Source organism: Phocoena phocoena, chromosome 2, assembly GCF_963924675.1.
Source record: "Phocoena phocoena chromosome 2, mPhoPho1.1, whole genome shotgun sequence".
Taxonomy (NCBI): domain Eukaryota; kingdom Metazoa; phylum Chordata; class Mammalia; order Artiodactyla; family Phocoenidae; genus Phocoena; species Phocoena phocoena.
In genome coordinates, this window is record NC_089220.1 from 146,077,121 (window position 1) to 146,096,870 (window position 19,750).

The 19,750-nt window shown below is 39.1% G+C and overlaps 1 protein-coding gene across 2 annotated transcripts in view; it reads right to left on the reverse strand.

Annotated features, from left to right (window-relative positions):
* Positions 1-19,750, reverse strand: part of TJP1 (tight junction protein 1) — a 255,927-nt gene that overhangs the window by 37,291 nt on the left and 198,886 nt on the right. For both annotated transcript variants that reach the window (XM_065871831.1, XM_065871830.1), the window contains exons 6-9: positions 15,598-15,874; positions 11,194-11,297; positions 10,448-10,616; positions 9,996-10,143 (exon numbers count right to left, since the gene is read on the reverse strand). In XM_065871831.1, coding sequence (XP_065727903.1) covers positions 9,996-10,143; positions 10,448-10,616; positions 11,194-11,297; positions 15,598-15,874 — 698 coding nt within the window. The remainder of the gene's footprint in view (positions 1-9,995; positions 10,144-10,447; positions 10,617-11,193; positions 11,298-15,597; positions 15,875-19,750) is intronic.

Here is a 19,750-nt window from a genome sequence, read left to right on the forward strand (position 1 = left end):
TAAGAAAATATTTACATAGTACTTATGAAGTAAAGACTGAAATGTTTTTAAATATTTTAAAATAATGTTCATTATTTGAAAATGGAATTAAGTCTAATTTTAAACAATGAATTTGATTCTATTAATGCATATTATTAGCAGTCTCATACCAGGAAAAAATTTCTTCCCGTTATCCTCTTGAAAAAATAAAACATAAGCACTTTTCAGAGTTTCTACTTTCATGTTCATTTAACTACTCAGTGGGGGTGTATTCCAGTTTTAAATTATATGTATTAAATGAGCTACATGTAAGTAAAACAGTCTTTCAGAAAGTAAAGCCAAGATATCTTCTAGCTCAAACCAGAATGAACTTTCTAAATCATAAAAGGTTAAAATTTTTAGCCACTGCTTATGTAATAAAATCTTACATACAATTAGTCTAAGTATAAATAAATACAGTTAAACTCTATCCCCAAACTGCTCTAGGCACCTCAGAATATAAAGGGAAATACAAAATAATAAATTCTCCTTGCATTCTTTGCACTGAAAAATGCAAATGATGTAAAGTATGAACATTTTGAAGAGAATGAGATTAAAGAACTACATAATTTTAGTAGTTCTACAGATTTTGTTGCTCTGCAACAGACTTTAAAGACTATTTGCTTAAAAAAGATCAAAAAACAAACGTTTCCAATTGATTTCCTTGTTTCTTGTAACTTAAAAATTCTAAACTTAGAATGTGACCGAGTGACATTAATGATAACTAAGAATCAATGATAATATTTTAATCTGAACGTCCTCCCCAGTGATAACCAAGACTGTCGTGCAATAGGGCTCTTGCTCCGTACATCACACGGAACTCCCGCTAGTAGAGTTGGCTAATTTTCATACTCTATACCACCTTTCTTTAATATAATTATTATGACTTAACATTGCAGATGGGTGGAATGCACATCATTCTATTAAATTTTTCATACAATTAATATTTGGAAAAATCATTGTTCATTTTTAGTGTATTTCCATTATCTACCAAAAGATGGAAGCATTATTCAATACATGTAGACTTGGAGCCGTGTTGTTAATGGAATTGTGAAGCAAGTCATTTATGTAATTTAAAATTTTCTAGAATCCATATTAAATAAATGAGGTGAAATCAATTAATACATTTTATTTTAACTCAGTATACCCACAATATTATTTAAGTAATCAATATAAATGATTAATGAGGTATTTTACACATCCTTTTTTGTGTACTCAGTCATCAAACTCCAGTGTGTAGGTTCACACTTACGTCTCTATTTAAACTGACCACATTTCAAAGGCTCCACAGCCACATGTGGCTAGTGGCAATGGTGTTGGGCAATGAAGATCTAGAGTAACAGTATAGAACAAAATAATCAACTTTTCCAAATGTTCTACTATGAGCATGTATGACCATTAAGTCTATTATAAGACAAAGAATAGAATTTAGACACACAGAATCAGCCTACAATCAGGGGCAGTTATTGAAAGTGAAGCCATAAAAAAGGAAAATACATTTTCCCCAAACCTTCCTTACATAGTTCTACCCTAATGGCTCCCATATAATATTTAAGCTTTAGTAAAAAACAACTTTTGCTATTATGAGTCAAGCCAACTTTATACAAAAACCATCTTTGTCCTGAGTTGGACTCATGTTTATCTACCACACTCTGGCTCCTAGTAGCCTAGAAAGAAACTCCAGGCATTCTAGGGGACCTTGAGACCCTCTGAAGGGTGTTTTTGGTTTTCCCCTGGAGGGTAAGCAGATAGGTTTTGTTTTTCAGATTTTTCACTTGTACATATTAATCTAACGGTAACGATCCATTAATCTAGAGACTTTGGGCTGGTTAAAAGCTCTGCGGAACAGTTGTTAAGACAAAGTCTCTGAAAGAGAGTTTTTACAGTCACATAAATGGGCTCATTGTAAACAGAGCCTTAAGTTGTATCCAGTCAACTCTGTAAGTACAGTAGCAGATTAACACACATTCAACCAGATCAGCAAAGAGTGACAGATTAAGTGCAAAACTTCAGGTGTAAAGTCACAGCTGTTTGGGACCATTTAGTGCAGGCAAAGGGCAGGCAGCGAGGTCAGAAGAGGGACCTGGAGAGACACTGCAGGAGGAAGGGGCTCTCCTCCGTCCCCTCAGCAGCCCCTGCAGGACACAGGGGCCGGAAGCACTCAGTGGCCAGCAGCTTTCCCCGGACACTTCCTAGGTTGGTTTTACAGTGCGCGGTCTGACAAGACACCTCCTCAAGATTGGCTTTCCCAAGCCCCTTGGAGGGCAGATTTCCTGCAAGTTCATCCAGTGACACCACAGTGAATTCTCTGCCATGCAGTGAGCCTCAGGTGTGTGAGGACAGGTGGGGAAGCTTCTTCCTTTGGCAAATCCATCTCAGCACCAAGGGAAGGACCTGCTCCTTACATCTGATTCTTATATTTTTCAGAGTTCTCTTTATTTATTACTGGCGAATCCCTTGTCACTCCAATCTCGTTATGTTTAATCTCTTTGTATTAAATTCGCTCTGTTCACAAGAAACTGTGCTTTCTGTCTTTTGGACCCTGATGAAATATGCCAGACTGCCAATTCTTCAAGGAGTTTTATTTCTGATTTCTAGTTCTCAAACACCTCCCCAACTGACTGGTTACAGCTTATTTAAAACTAATCTTAATACAGGAAATAAACTGTGGCTGAATGTTCACTGTAATAAAAAATCCTTTTATAAAGCTAATTTCCTCTTACCTAATGACTCATCCTACATAAGCCAATTTATAATTTCTTTTCAGAAACTCATTTATTGCAAAAAGGTAGGCAAGATCTACACAGCTTAGGATGAACAGAGCAACTAGGTACCCTTTAAAGGCCACTGGACTATCTCAGCCCCAATTATCAATAAAGATAGAAACTTAGAAAGTAACTTAACCAGACTCCAAAGTTCTTCTCCACTGGCAGGGACAGTTCGGCATGGAGGGCTCCTAATACATATGAGAAAGAAAAACTAAGGCACACTCAAGTCTGACTTCTCAGAATACTGCAGCCATTGCTAATCTTCTAAATTTCATATGGAAACAGATATTTACATACTGCAGTTCCTCCTCAACAGCAATTCAAAAATTACAGCATGGCACACAGACGATTATAGGGATGAAAAAGGCAGAGAGATGTGGAGATTCTGGGCTGGTACTTGGGCAGAGAAGTGAAGAGCTGCCCAGGGAGTATGCTGAGAAAGCAGGGGGAATAATTACCTTATATCTACTTGGCTACATTTGCAAGCGAAGTTCTCACAATTTAAATTTGTTCTTTATACATTGTAATCTATTTTCAAAAATATATATATGTGTGGTGTACGTTTTTGAAAAAATATGAGTGTCTGTATTGCTCACTTTGACAAATGGCTTTCTGGCAATAACCTAGCTACATATTTACATGAAGCCTATCAGCTTGTACAGAGATTCTCATCTTGCATGTTCGTTTATGATGATAATGACTAGCCTAGTCCATCTGAATTAGAAAACAGATCTGTTGTTCAACAAGTATAATTGAAAAAAATGATCAATTTTTAGTAAGGAACAACTGGGCAAAGACTAAGAAGGACCCTTCTTTCACTTAAGGGACAACAGCATCATCAGGGCTTCACTGGTGGTATGATTATTACGTACTTAGATTAATATTTAGAGTAAAACAAGCCTTGGGGCTTCCCTGGTGGCGCAGTGGTTGAGAGTCCGCCTGCCGATGCAGGGGACACGGGTTCGTGCCCCGGTCTGGGAAGATCCCACATGCCGCGGAGCGGCTGGGCCCGTGAGCCATGGCCGCTGAGCCTGCGCGTCCGGAGCCTGTCCTCCGCAACGGGAGAGGCCACAACAGTGAGAGGCCCGCGTAACGCATAAAAAAAAAAAAAAACAAGCCTTGATTGTGCAGTATGTTTGGCTGACTTTATAACAAGAGACCAGTGTTACCATACTCTTCATTTTTTATTAACATTCTCTCAAAGGCAATAAAGAATTGTCCCACGTTATTTAAACTAGAAATAAGATTTTTCATATACTTACTACTTTTACACATGAGTGGAAGTCTGTTTTTATAATATTTTATGCTTTATATTGTACTTGTACAAGAAAATAGTTCTCAGCTGATGGAGTAAATAAAATGTACACTTTTACTTTAAAAATAGTGACTATAAAGTATAATATTTAAGCTTGCCTTGCTGTCATTAGGTCCATGAACTCCTCTTAGGGGTTAAAATCCATCACCAATCACTGAGCACAATACTACTAGACCTTGGTCTATATTAACTAGAGATATGTATCAGCTATAGTCCTCCCTCAGCCCTTCCCCTTACAGAGCATATGAAAACAAAACCTCAGTTTGGAGTTTTAATCCCGTAACCGAAAATTCCCAAGGATTGAAAGTAACAGTTGGCTCTTATCTGAATAACAGAAGTTCAGGATGGGTCTTTAATATTCCACTCACTTTCAAAGGTTAGACAAAGAATCTTATTTTTAAAAGATTTAGTAACAATTCAAGTGATAAACTTTGAAGTTTCATATTCTCCCTAACCAATTTTCCAAAACAGGAAAAAAAAAACCATTTAAGAACTCCAAATCCCTGGCTATGTTGCCCTTGTGGTCCAGCCACACCAGTCACCTTGCTGTTCTTCCGACAAGCTGAATGTATCTCCATCTCTGTCATATTCTGGAATGATCTTCCTTTGGCTAGCTCCTTCTCACTCACTCATATCAAGATAAGTTGACCGTAGAGAAGCCTTCTTTCTGCCCAAGCATGTCTCTAATACTGCCCCCTCTTCCTGCACTGTCACATCACCCTGATTTTCTTTACCACTAATGCAAATTACTGTTTCATATTTCAAACGCATTTATCTGTTTTATTCACTTGGCTATAAGCTCTATGGTACAAGGGATCTTGCCTAGATTGCTGAGGGCATAATTTATAATGATACACTGACAACATGTGCATTATCAAAAAATACTTCATAGGGGTTTCCCTGGTGGTGCAGTGGTTGAGAGTCCACCTGCCGATGCAGGGGACACAGGTTCGTGCCCCGGTCCGGGAAGATCCCACATGCCGCGGAGCAGCTGTGCCCGTGAGCCATGGCCGCTAAGCCTGCGCGTCCGGAGCCTGTATTCCGCAACGGGAGAGGCCACAACAGTGAGAGGCCCACGTACCGCAAAGAACAAAAACAAAACAAAACTTCATAAAGGAAAAATGAGCAGGGTAATGTCAGAATTACTGGTGAAGAAAAAATCTTTCAACCTTCACTGAAGAACACCCACTGTGCTGACTGCTGATCACTCACCACCAAGTGTGCATGGCACAGGAGCCATAGGAAAGAAGGCATCAATTGTTGATTAAATTCACTGAGATTTAATAAACTGAATCTCTCTACCTGACTATCTTTGAGGTGAAAGCGGGGGGAAAAAAGGATGCAGGGCTCCACAGCATGTCTGAAAAAGAAAATGTAATAGTACCTGCCCCAAATTAATTACCAACAGTATCACATATAAATCTTGTTTTGAATCAAGCATCTTTCAAATTGGAGGTAATGAAATCTTTTTTACCTAAGACAAAGGACTAAAACCAAGGATCCGGGGAAAAAACCCTGAAATTCACCAGTCAGAAGAAGGTTATACTTCTCTACATTTTGAAACAGTAAAAAGAAATGTTCAGCTTATGTATATGGATGTTTCCACAATAATTTTTAGCCTATTGGCAAAGTTCTATGTATGTTCCAGACAGAACTACACAATATCTAACAGAAACGATATATACTAGGGCAAAAGAATATTTACAGCTCTCTAAACTCAAAGAAAACAACTATGGAAGGTGACATATAAGGTGTGTAAATAAAAAAACTAGATCTTTAATTTAAAAGCCAAGGCTTCTCTAAGGTATTTAAGCAGAAACACCATATGCCCTACATGCATGTGTATGAGGACTCACCTGGCACTCTGAGAGCACAAAGGCATGAACCTGCATTCAACCCTGATGATATAGGTGGACTGTATAGTTAAAGGATTTTTGATCCCATTATTTAACTTGGCTCAATGCTCGGATTTAGGCTAGAAATACGCATTCATAAGAACAAATTTAATCATCATGTATTTGTTACACCATAAGCAGTATCAATACTGACACCACTAACTTCAGAATTCAGTGGAGACATTTCTCTCAAGAGAAACAAACAATGAAACAAGTATTTTAAATTTCTACAGTTTTAATCTCTAGACTGCTTTCAAGTACTTCAGAAGCAATCATTTTTATGAAGTAGATATGCTAAATATATATCAGACTTTTTCCTGTTTGTTAAAATATACAATTCCCTAAAAATCTTAAACAGCTTATTCTCAGATGCACCTTGTCAGTTTATGGAATGACTGAGTATAAGAAATACAAAATACAAACCTTTACAATGCCAATTTTCTACAGTTGAACCTTATCCTAACTAGTCTGAGCTTTTACTGTAATAGAATTTTTTCAACAATGCGACTGCTTATGATTAATCAGTAGCATGAGAGTCACTTTTATTAAAATAGTTTATAGAACAAAACCAAAAACGTAAACATATGTTGCTCCTCTAGGGAGAAAACACATAAAATGGATCTGTTAAATTAACCGTAAATACTAGGGAGAGTACAATATAACCAAACAGAGGCTTAGAACACACTCTGCAAATCCAATACTCTCTAGTCATGCAGGGACTGCAGTGAAATCAGTGGAAGAGTCTTCTCATTGACAGCCCCTGACAATCGCCATGAGGCAGTGCCACCAGCCAAGGACTCTCAGTATGGCCAGCTCCCTCCTAGAGAGGGAGTCTCGGCCCAGAGTGGGCAGTGAAAAAACACCGAATAAAATATACAAAACAAACTTAGCAACAGCATCAAGCTATAACAAAATCACTGTAATAATTCTCTATACATAGATTATTTTTCAATTTAAAAACAAAACTATTTTAACATCCTAGACCAGGGAAGGACTGGCAGACTTTTTCTGTAAATGGCTCTGTGGGCCATGCAGTCTCCGCCACAACTTCTTAATTAGGATGAGTTCCAGTAAAACTTTATTTGCAAAACCAGGCAGCAGTCTGGATTTGGCCCACAGGCTGTAGTTTGCCAGCCCATGTTCAAGACAACAGTAAGGGTACACTGCTCATCCAATTATAATGAAGAAACACACTCATGTGTTTTTCTCAGGACTCAGACCATATAACATTTGTTCTCCAAGAAAAGAACATCACACAGAGGAATATAAGTAGGTCATGACAACAATGGAACACAATGGAATGTTTTATAGATTTCTGCTCCCTTAAGTAACCTTCCACTTTTTTCTTTCTCTACACCCATAAGGTCAAACACTTAAGTCAAAAGGCCAAGAGCTTTAATCCTGGCTCTAATCTCTTGTCAACTACATAACCCTGGACTTTATCACAACCACTCAGCTTAAGCTGACTTGCCTACAAAATGAGCAAATCTTCTTAGAAATGGTTTAATATGAGCAGATGTGAAAGCACTTTTGGAAACTCTAACTGATGATACTATTACTACTACTACTAATCACCATACTAATGAGAGCAGCCAATATTTGCGCCAGGTGTTCTAATAACTAATTTAACTTTCACAACTTTGTAATGTATGATGCCTTTTTTTACAGCAAATGAGAAAACTGAAGTGCAGAGAGGTTTCAAGGTTGTGCAAGTAACCAATGGCAGGGTGGGACTTAAGCCCAGGAAAACTTGCTTCAAAGCCCAAAGAAATCACTATATTCTATTGCTTCTGACAAAATGAAAGTTACTATTCTCAGCAGATAACTGCAATCTTACAGACATACGAAAATACTCAGAAATCTAGGAAGAGAAAAAGGTGGGGCTAGTGTTTTACACACTAAACTGAAACTTTTCTCACGAGTCTTTTTTGTTTCACTTTTTAAACAAGAGCATTTAAAGAACATTTGTAAAACAAAGACATCTGTACAAAATTAAATAACAAAAAGAAAATGTCCCATGCGTTTTTTAATACTAGGATTTTACTCTCTTACTATATCTAAATTGTTTCTCAAAATGCAAGGCACCCTCTATATTAAAACTCCCACAGTTATCTGGATTTTAATATTAACTTTAGGGGGGAAATGAAAATGAAACCTTTAAGCAACTGGTACTACTTTACATCCTGCCTTTTGACAGGCCACTTGATTTTCAGGAATTATATTCTCAGCACAAACATCTGGAAAAGAATCTGAAGACTTTTGTACTCAAAGTACTATCTTTTCCTTAGTATATGCTACATGTTCTAACCAGAAGTTCCCAAATCTGGTAATGTATAGAAGAGAATGCTATCAGAAACTTTAAAAAAGTATTCCCTGCCTCCACCTCAGATGAACTGAGAAGCAGGCCCAGGATTCTGTATTTTTAAAAGATCTCATATAACTGGTGTTACCCATAAAGAATACTTGAGGTTCCCAAGAGAAGTAAAACAACCCAATATAATATGAAGATAGTTTAAAAAAATTTTGAATCCTCTTCAACTTTTAAAGTTACAGATGTCAAGTGTTTAGGAAATCTAAATGGAAAAAAGTAAGTATCAGGAAGAACTTTCTAAGGTTTAGAATTTGATTACAATAAATTCAAATGGCCAAAATTTTGATGAGCATTTCTTTCTTTCTTTTTAAAGGAAAATCGTGTCCAAATTGCTTGATGCCAGCCTAGCTTCTAGGTGAGAGAACTGCGTTACAATTACAGCCACTCCCCGTGACTCATCAGGGATGTTAGCTCTGTCACTGTGTATATGTTGCAGCAGCTGTCCTTTTCCAGATAAGGTCTGTGCTGTGTCAGGGAGATTTTTAGAATTAATATGTTAACCTGCAGCAGTTAAAACTAATAATCGACTATAAGTCCATTTTGCATGTGACATACTATAATATTCCTTAAAAAAATTATAACATTAATTATAAAGATCAGGGTTAATACAATTTATATGTCTAAAATCTGAAATTCAGAGAGAATCAGCCTCACAAATATCTAAACTCAGGGGTGCATAACAACTGTGTATCTGTATGATTTCTGACAATCTTGAGGACAGCTCTCTCCCAGGGAGGGACTTCTCCCTTGCCTCCTCAGCTTCCTCAGGGAACACTCCCTGTGGTCCACTTCTGGGCGTTCTATCTATATTGTTTCTCTTGGCACTTTTAGTGACTTCTATGGCTTCAGCTAACACCCTCATGCAATAAGTCCCAAATCACCACCTTGAATCTTAAACTGGTCAGCTCTGGACCTGAAATTTCAAGTGTCTACAGAAGATCTCCATATGGATTGCTGTTAAACCCTAGGTCCACCCCTAGGTGGCCTACAGAGCCCCGGGGAATGTCCAGAATTCTTATGTAAAGTGCTACACGTATGTGTACATGTGCATTTTTCTGAAAAGAAGAGTCATAATTTTCCTCATATTCTCAAATGTATATGTGACCCCAGAGACTATAAACTCAGGTAAGTCATATACTACTAGCATAGCAGACCCTTTGGCATAAATACCAGACAGTGTACTTTAAAGCAGAAAACAAAGTCCAGGTTAATCTCTCCACTGAAGGACTTCTACTGTATACAGTTAACTTGTCCTAAAGCTTGCTAGCATCTTCTAATGCAGTGGGTCAGCAAATTGCAGCTGAGAGCCACCTTTTTTAAAATAAAGTTTTATTGGAAAACAGCCATGCCCATTTATTTACATACTGTCTACAGTTAGTTTTGTGCCACAAAGAGCTGAGTAGTGACAAGACTTGGCTCACATGCCTAAAATACTTACTCTTTGGCCTTTTATGAAACAGTTTGACCTCTGTTATTCTAGATAAGAAACACCTAAATTGATAAAGAAACACGAACCTAATTTAAGTAATCCAAAGACAACCTATCTTCTAATTTTATTTCTAAGCAAAACCAGAAACATGTACCAAGCACACACACCTGTTTTATTTTAAACAACAGAGCATGATTACCTGCCATTGATGGGCTGCTGTGGAGACTGTCTAGAATGGTCAGAAGGCTCTGACCGCTGGTCAGGAGATCGTGATCGGCTGTGACGGGGAGGCCGGTCGTGTGATCGACCAGAATGATCTGATGCCAGTGACTGAATTTCTGAAATGTCTGTTAAACAAAAGAGTGCTGTTTATTTTCCCATGAAATGACTACAGTAAAATATAAGGTACTCCAATAATAATGGAAATAAGTTACTAAATATAATTTCATATAAAATGGTTGATTTAAGCATTAACTTAATCAGCTACTATTCGATATTGGTGAGCTGTCAACAGAAAAAAATTTTTTTGAATTCTTATATTTTGAAGGTGTCTGGCTTATAGAAAATTATCATTTCATTCTAAAATGTCAAATCTTCCCACTTTACGAAACAGGTCACTTAAAGAGTCTCTGCAAACAGAGCCACACTCACCATCTCTCTCAGAGGCATTAGCAGAGTGGATACTGTCAGAAAGATCAGGGACATTCAGCAGGGTAGCCCGCTCATCTCTCTGAACTACCATCTTTAACTTGCCTTTAGACCTCTCTATCAATGTCTTTGCATCTGTCAATGACATATTTTCCGTCACGGTACCATTTATCTGCAACAGAAAAGAAACTATAGGTTGAAGGTAAATGACAAAAATACAAACGTTAACTTAGTCTGACATGAACAGGAATATCTAGACTACTCCTGGTCTTGCTCTGAGAACAAAATATTCCCTTTACACTTTTCCTAAACTATCAAAGTACTCCTCCTTACTGAAATAATAAAATCTGTACTATACTGTTGCTCTGCCAGAAAAGCCCAAATTAGCATCTTCTACCTCCTCCCCATCACTTTCTATTACTCATGGGCAAACTAACGAAACACATCAATAATATCCGGAGGAGTTATCAAAACCACTTAATGTGGAACAACAAACAAAGCTATCTACAAAAGTAACTCCTATTAGTGAAAAATATACATTTGGCGCTATTAATTCTCTAGGATGACTCTATGCCCAAAGAAAAGCGTCAGTGTTGACATGTAATAATAGCCAGTGGCAAACTAGTCCCCCAAATACTGATTTTTAATTCTTTTTGGCAAAATCGCTTCAAGCATGAACAGGAGCTATGTGGTCACACTAGAACTTGTTTTCTACTGCAGTTCATCAAAATGTAAGAATATGACTATACCTTCAATACAACATCGCCTTCTTGAATATTGCCATCTCTTGCTGCCAAACTATCTTGTGAAATTTCCTTTACAAATATATGGCTGGCCAATCGAAGACCATATTCTGAAATAATATATTTAAATGTCTTTAGTGTAAAATCCCAAGAGTAAAATCCCAAGACTCTTAAATAGAGTTTAAAAGTATGAAACTAATAATCACCGCATAGAGTTTTTAAGTACAATCAGCAATAAGAAATTATTCTTGGCCTCCCTGCAAAGAAGACATTTCCTCTAACCATCAGAAAGTTTTCACTGTCAGTGTGAAAGCAAAGGGAAAGTGCGTGGTTCAAACAAAAGATTGACACATCGTGCTCTCACTGTACTGAAAGAGAGAAAAATCCGAAGAGATTACCATTTCTCTCTGATGGTGTCATGCTGATGCACTAGCTTCTCAGAAGGTTTAAAGAATAAAATTCTGAAAAGGAAAACTCTGGAATCCTTTACGATTTTGTTGATGACTTGAACACCTCTCTGAGAGACATACACAGAGCATCAGTGTGCACTACTCAAACAAGGGCTTAAAACGAGCCAAGCAGATGTGGGGAGGAGTTAAAGATGCCAGTCCTTCCAACAACCGACAAAGTGCCCAAAGTGCCCAGAAGCGTGGCAACATTAATTGCACCTGTGGGTGAGGGAGTGGTCAGAGTTAAAGAAGTTACCAGGAGAGTCCAGAAAACTGTCCAGGGGGCCTGCAAAGCTGTACAATGACTACAACTAACAGTATAATGTCAATAGGGACAGGACTGCCCCGGTTGTGTTAGGGGAAAGAGTAGGACTGAGTCTTACTGGGAAAGAAAAACAAAACAAAAACCAGAAGGGAAACAAAACTGTTTTTAAGATGGGATAAGTTAGCAGACCTGCTACTCAAGCTTTTAAAAGTTACATCAGTTACAGTTCAACTTAAGGCAAATATACAAAGAGTGTTCACAAGCAGGAATAGAATCAGGGTTAAAAAAAAGAAAATGACCTTCTAGGGGATCTAGGCAGTCAACTATGTCTGCTTTAGAAATGGTGACTGTATCTCACAGAAAGAATTGATTAAAAGACTGTCCTTATTTAAGACTTAAAAATTATAAATGACCAAAATACAGAGATGACTCTAAAATATTCCTTGTATATTAATGTATTCATTTATTCTAAGTATTTCCTTAGTAAATATTAACTAGGTGGTAGGCACTAGAGACAAAAACCAGCAATTGAGACAGTCCCTGCACTCTAGCAGCTTCCCTAGTCAGTAGGGAAAAAGACGTTACCACAATTACCTGTGTGATGAAGAGTTCGGATGGAGCAATACATGATTCTGTGCCTAGTGGGGGTCAGAGAAGGCCTCCCTGAGAAGCAAATGCTACAGCTGAAACTCTACCTAAGGAATACTAACACTAAACCTGAGAAATGGACTTCCCTGGTGGCGCAGTGGTTGAGAATCCACCTGCCAATGCAGGGGACACGGGTTTGAGACCTGGTCTGGGAAGATCCCACATGCCGCGGAGCAACTAGGCACGTGAGCCACAACTACTGAGCCTGCGCGTCTGGAGCCTGTGCTCCGCAACAAGAGAGGCTGTGAGAGTGAGAGGCCGGCACACCGCGATGAAGAGTGGCCCCTGCTTGCCACAACTACAGAAAGCCCTCACACAGAAACGAAGACCCAACACAGCAAAAATAAATAAATAAACAAATGTGGGTTTAAATATATATATATATATAAACCTGAGAAATGAGGTTGGGTGGTGGTGGTGGTGGTGGTGGTGGTGTGTGTGCGCGCGCGCACGTGGGTGTGGGTGTGTGCATGCGTGTGCGCACTGGTAGAGACAGAATGGTTAAAAACAAGTGCACCAGAAGGTATGAAGGAAAGACAAGGCAGCTTTGATGAAGTCATAAGTGTAGGGCAAGAGTCAGACAGAGAAGCAGCCCAGAGGACCCTGTAACCATGTGGAGCAGTCCACAGAATGGACCAGGGAGATCCAGAGACTGGATCATGAGGCTGGGTGAGTCACTTAATAGACAGTGGTGTGGTGCTCCTCACCCGCCGTGCCCCACAACACAAAAAAGGAAAAAGTAACGATGTGTTGATTAACTTGATTGTGGTGATCGTTTCCTAGTGTATACATACCTCAAACCATCACACTGTACACCTTAAATACATAACAACTTTACATATTAATATACAATGTCAATTACACCTCAATAAAGATGGAAGAAAAAAAAAAAGATGCTGGTAGCTTGGATGAGGGTGGTGGTGGTGGAGAAAGGAGGAGTAGGACAGTAAAGTGTGGTGTTTAGGAAGTTAGAAGGTGTTAACCGGGCATAGGAAAGCAGGGGAAAAAAGATGTCATGGAAAACTATACCATGTTGCCCCCGGCTGGCTTGAGAGACCGGGTAGACAGGAATATATGCAATGGGATATTTCATAAGAAACATTCCACGAGGGAGATGTGCTATATCTGAGGGATGCAGACGAACACCTAAGTGTACATACCTATGAGTCAGCTGGGGCACCAGGGTGCACACACTGGACCTAGGGAAGGAGCTGTGCCATCATGAGCAGCCCACGACACTGAGAGACATGAGATTTCCTAAAGATGTTATATGAAGTAGAAAAGAGATTCTAGAACAGAAGTCCACAGAACACTGAAAGGTAGGATGAGGACAAAGAGATTGCCAAGGATACAGAAAAGAAAGAGGGAGGAACCCTTGAAACCCACAGCATTACAGGAGCCAAGAGAAAACATTATTTCAAAAAACAGGGAGTGGTTAATTATTAGAGAAATGCAAATCAAAACTACAATGAGGTATCACCTCACACCAGTTAGAATGGACATCATCAGAAAATCTACAAGCAACAAATGCTGGAGAGGGTGTGGAGAAAAGGGAACCCTCTTGAACTGTTGGTGGGAATGTAAATTGATACAGCCACTATGGAGAACAGTATGGACGTTCCTTAAAAAACTAAAATAGAATTACAGTATGACCCAGCAATCCCACTACTGGGCATATACCCAGAGAAAACCATAATTCAAAAAGACACATGCACCCCAATGTTCACTGCAGCACTATTTACAATAGCCAGGTCATGGAAGCAACCTAAATGCCCATCAACAGATGAATGGATAAAGATGTGGTACATATATACAATGGAATATTACTTAGCCATAAACAGAAATGAAACTGAGTCATTTGTAGAGACGTGGGTGGACCTAGAGACTGTCATACAGAGTGAAGTAAGTCAGAAAGAGAAAAACAAATATGGTATATTAACATATATATGTGAAACCTAGAAAAATAGTATAGATGAACCGGTTTGCAGGGCAGAACTGGAGACACAGATGTAGAGAACAAACATATGGACACCAAGGGGGGAAAGTGGGGGGTGGGGGTGGGGGTGGGATGGGATGAATGGGGAGACTGGGATTGACATATATACACTAATATGTATAAAATAGATAACTAATAAGAACCTGCTGTATAAAAAATAAATAAAATTCAAAAAAAATAGGGAGTGGTTAACTATGTGAAATGGTACTGAAAAGGCAAGTAAGATAAAGACTAGAAATTTCTACCGGATTTAGTATGACCAGTTCTAGGAGCAGATACCAGAGAGAGAGGGCTGAAGAGTGGGTGGTGAACAAGGAGAAACAGCTCTGAACACAGACAGTCTGACTGAGAAGTTGGTATGGATGAGGGCAGAGGGGAGCAATAACCAGGAGACATGTCAGGTTTCAGTAAAGCGGATCAGAGCCAGCCTTCAAATACCCTTACACCTTTTTATCAAAATGAGCAGTCATCAACGCTTTCCTGCATGGGAGAGACACGCCCACGGCAGCAAGAAGCCACAATCAGACTCATTTGTATCAAATGTGATTACCTGAGGGGAGGCAGCTAGGCTTCAGTTTCAAAATTTTTTGACAAACAAGTCCTTTGCTTTTAGAGAAATATCCTGTGGGGGGGTCCTCTCCCTCCGACTCTCCATTTAGAAAAGGCAGCCTGCCCTCCCTCCAAATCCAGTGATTTCTACCCAGATGTAGGTACTACTGATCCTGACAGCTAAGTAAAACACTGAATTGCAACTTGATGATGGCGTGACATTTCTTGTATTAGCCTATTCTACTCACAAGAAGTAATCCAAAATCCAACTACTGGACAATTTATGTGAAGTACTATCTGCTACAACAAAATGATTCAAGAAGAGGAAACAGATGACCCCTGAAGCCTGACATCACAGGATTTGATTTAAAGCAACAGGACACAAAAACGAAGATAACAGAAGACAACAAAGCAAAGATATAAAGTGATGGCAAACTTACTTCTCATTAAAATTAGTCTTAAAATTTTCATGTGAAAATGATAAACGAGTTGGTAGAAAATACCTTCGTTTTTCCGAGATTTCACCAGTGTGACTTTGGTGGGTCTGGCAGGTTGACTGGAAGCCACAGATCGCCTATCAGATCGCGGAGACAGACTCCTCTCTCGACTTGCACTTCTATCCCTGGCCCAGCTCTTCTCACTCCTCCTGTTAACCATGCCCCCACGGCCACTTCTCGGGTCGTGTACTTCCTCATCATAACTATCTTCTTCATTCTCAGATACTGGTTCAGGATCAGGACGACTTACTGGTATCTGAACTTTCTTTTTCCTTCGAATGGTCTACAAATAAGAAGGATTACAATATGAGCTGATTTTCATATATGTACTTTCAGTTCTTAAGAGAGGAAGATCACGTTTTTCTGGTCTCATTATGAATAAGAGCTATAATATACAAATATAACAAATTAATAAGGAATACTTCTCTATATTGGTTATCTTTTCTGCTCTCCTGGTAAACAGATCTGGTTAAGAAGCAAATTTGGAATAGAGGGCCTAATAAAGTTCTTAATTCAGAAGATCTTCTATGTGTAATAATTACAAGCTTACAGGAAAACTAATAATTACTGGTGGTTTGAATAAAGGAGGGAGCACTGTACTCTAAGACAATCAAATACACTGTAGTTGTTACCAAACCAGAGCAAACTTGCAGGCCCAACTTGATTCCTTAAAACTTTCAGAATCCATGAGTATCAAGGCCCACAACTGTCCTACTGGAACTCTAAGAGAGAAATTTTTTGTACTTCCACACTAACACTGAACTTAGTGTTGTGTTGGAGCTAATAACTCCATGATACTCCACCAATACAAACTTTGTTTCTCTCTCTCCAAAACTTGTAATTTATGGTCTATGCATAAATTCCTTCTTCTGGCTTTCTGTACTCAATTGACTCTGATACTGGTTCAATTTTCCCTGTCCACTTATTTCCTTTACTTTCTGTAAGATCCAGATCTATTTGCATTGCCTTCTGACTGAGTGGCCTCTTAATCCCTGGACTGCACTCAGTCTTCTCACACCAGTATACATGTGATCTCATCAGAGATCTGCAAGATCTTCTTGAGTAACACTCCTTGTCTTCTACTTCTGACACCCTGATCTACTGAAACTTCTCCATGTCCATCTTATGTCTGACTCCTCCATGCCCTCCTATTCTCCGAGTCCATCAATTCCCTCCTGGTTTCAACTGCCTTCCTCCCAAGTTTGATGAGTTGTCATGCTTCGAGATTTAATTGATTTTCTCTAGCCCCGGGATACCACTCCTGCTGAGTCAGGACCCAGGCCACCCCAGGAGGCTGGCACCAGCCCCTGGACCCCCAGGGCCCTGCAGCCAGAGACTCCATGACCAGCCTGCCTACGGTGGGCACTAGCCCTGGGACACATAGGACCCTGACCCTGTCCACCAGTAGGCCAATACTAGCTCTGAAACACCTTGGACCCATCAGCCAGCCACTCTGGGATCCAGCCCCACTCACCAGTAGGCTTACAAAGCTTTGGAACACCCCGAACCCTGCAGCCAGTGATGTCTGAAACCAGCCTGCTCACCAGCAAGCCTACACTAGGACCCCTGGCCGCACAACCAGCCACCCAGTTCTACCCACCAGTGGGCCAGCACTAGAGAGAGAGGGCCCCAATCAATAATATCAGAAATGAAAAAGCAGAAGTTACAACTGACAACACCGAAATACAAAAGATCACAAGAGATTACTGTGAACAATTATACGCAAATAAAATGGACAACCTAGAAGAAATGGACAAATTCCTAGAAATGTACAACCTCCCAAGACTGAACCAGGAAGAAATAGAAAATATGAACAGACCAATTATCAGTAATGAAACTGAATCAATAATTTAAAAACTCCCAACAAACAGAAGTCCAAGACCATATGGCTTCACAAGTGAATTCTACCAAACATTTACAGAAGAGTTAACGTGTATCCTTCTGAAACTCTTCCAAAACATTGCAGAGGAAGGAGTGCTTCTGAACTCATTCTATGAGGCCAGCATCACCCTGAGAGCAAAACCAGACAAAGATATCACACAGAAAAGAAAACTACAGGCCAATATCAATGATAAACATAGATGCAAAATTACTCAACAAAATATTAGCAAACTGAATTCAACAATACATTTAAAGGATCTGTACACCATGATCAAGTGGGATTTATCCCATGGATGTAAGGATGGTTCAATATCCACAAATCGATGTGATATATACCACATTGACAAACTGAGGAAGAAAAATTTTATGATTGTCTCAATAAATGTTGAAAAATCTTTTAATAAAATTCAACATCTACGTATGATTCAAAAAACTCAACAAAGTGCATATAGAGGGAACATACCTCAACATAAAAAAGGTCATATATAAGCCCACAGCTAACATGGTGGGCTCAATGGTATAAAGCTGAGAGCATTTTCTCTAAGATCAGGAACAAGACAAGGATGCCCACTGTCGCTCTTTTATTGAACTTAGTGTTGGAAGTCCTAGCCCCAGCAATCAGACAAGAAAAAGAAAAGGAATCCAAATTGGAAAGGAAGAAGTACAACTGTTACTGTTTGAGGATGACATGATACTCTATAGAAAATCCTAAAGGCATCATGAATAAACTGCTAAGAGCTCATCAATAAATTCGGCAAAGTTGCAGGATACAAAATTAATACAAAGAAATCTGTTGTATTTCTATACACTAACAACGAACTATCAGAAAATTAAGAAAACAATCCCATTTACAAATTGCATCAAAAAATAAAATCCCTGGGGGCTTCCCTGGTGGCACAGTGATTGAGAGCCCGCCTGCCGATGCAGGGCACACAGGTTCGTGCTCCAGTCTGGGAAGATCCCACATGCCGCGGAGCGGCTGGGCCCATGAACCATGGCCGCTGAGCCTGCGCGTCTGGAGCCTGTGCTCCGCAACGGGAGAGGCCACAACAGTGAGAGGCCCACGTACCGCAAAAAATAAATAAATAAATAAATTAATTAATTAAAATCCCTGGGAATAAATCTAACTAAGGAGGTAAAACACCTATACTCGGAAATATAACGACACCAGTGCAAGAAACGGAAGACAACGGGAACAGATGTAAAGATATACCAAGTTCATGGACTGGAAAAATTAATATTGCTAAAATGACCATACTATCCAAAGCAGTCTAAATATCCAATGCAATCCCTATCAAAATGCCAATGGCATTTTTCACAGAACTAGAATAAGTAATTCTAAAATTTATATGGAAACAAAAAAGACCCCAAATAGCAAAAAACGAACAAACAAAAACAATCTTGAGAATGAAGAACAAAGCTGGAGGCATCATGCACCCAGATTTCAAACTATACTATATGGTTACAGTCATCAAAACAGCATGGTACTAGCACAAAACCAGATACATAAATCAATGGAATGGAACAGAAGGCCCAGAAGATGAATCCACACTTACATGGGCAATTCATCTATGACAAAGGAGGCAAGAATGTACAATGGGGAAAAAACAGCCTCTTCAATAAATTGTGCTGGGAAAACAGGACAATTACATACAGAAGAATCATACTGGACTACTCTCTCATATCACGCACAAAAATAAATTCAAAATGGATACAAGATTTAAATATAAGTCCTGAAACCATAAAACTCCTAGAAGAAAACATAGGCAGTACACTATTTGACATCAGTCTTAAAAATATTTTTTGGATATGCCTCCTCAGGCAAGGGAAACAAAAGCACAAATAAACAGGACTACCTTCAACTAAAAAAGCTTTTACACAGTGAAGTTAACTATCAACAAAACAAAAAGGCCGCAGACGCAATGGGAGAAGATATTTGCAAACAATATGACCCACAAGGGATTAATATCCAAAATATACAAAGAACTTACACAACTCAACGTCAAAAAATAAACAACTCAATTAAAAACTGGGCAGAGGATCTGAATAGACATTTTTCCAAAGACGACATACAGATGGCCAATGGGCACATGACAAGATGCTCAATATCACTAATCATCAGTGAAATGCAAATCAAAACCACAATGAGATATCACCTCCCACCTGTCAGAATGGCAATTATGAAAAAGAAAACAAATAACAAGCACTGACAAGGATGTGGAGAAAAGGGAACACTCATGCTCTGTTGGTAGGAATGTAAATTAGTCCAGCCACTATG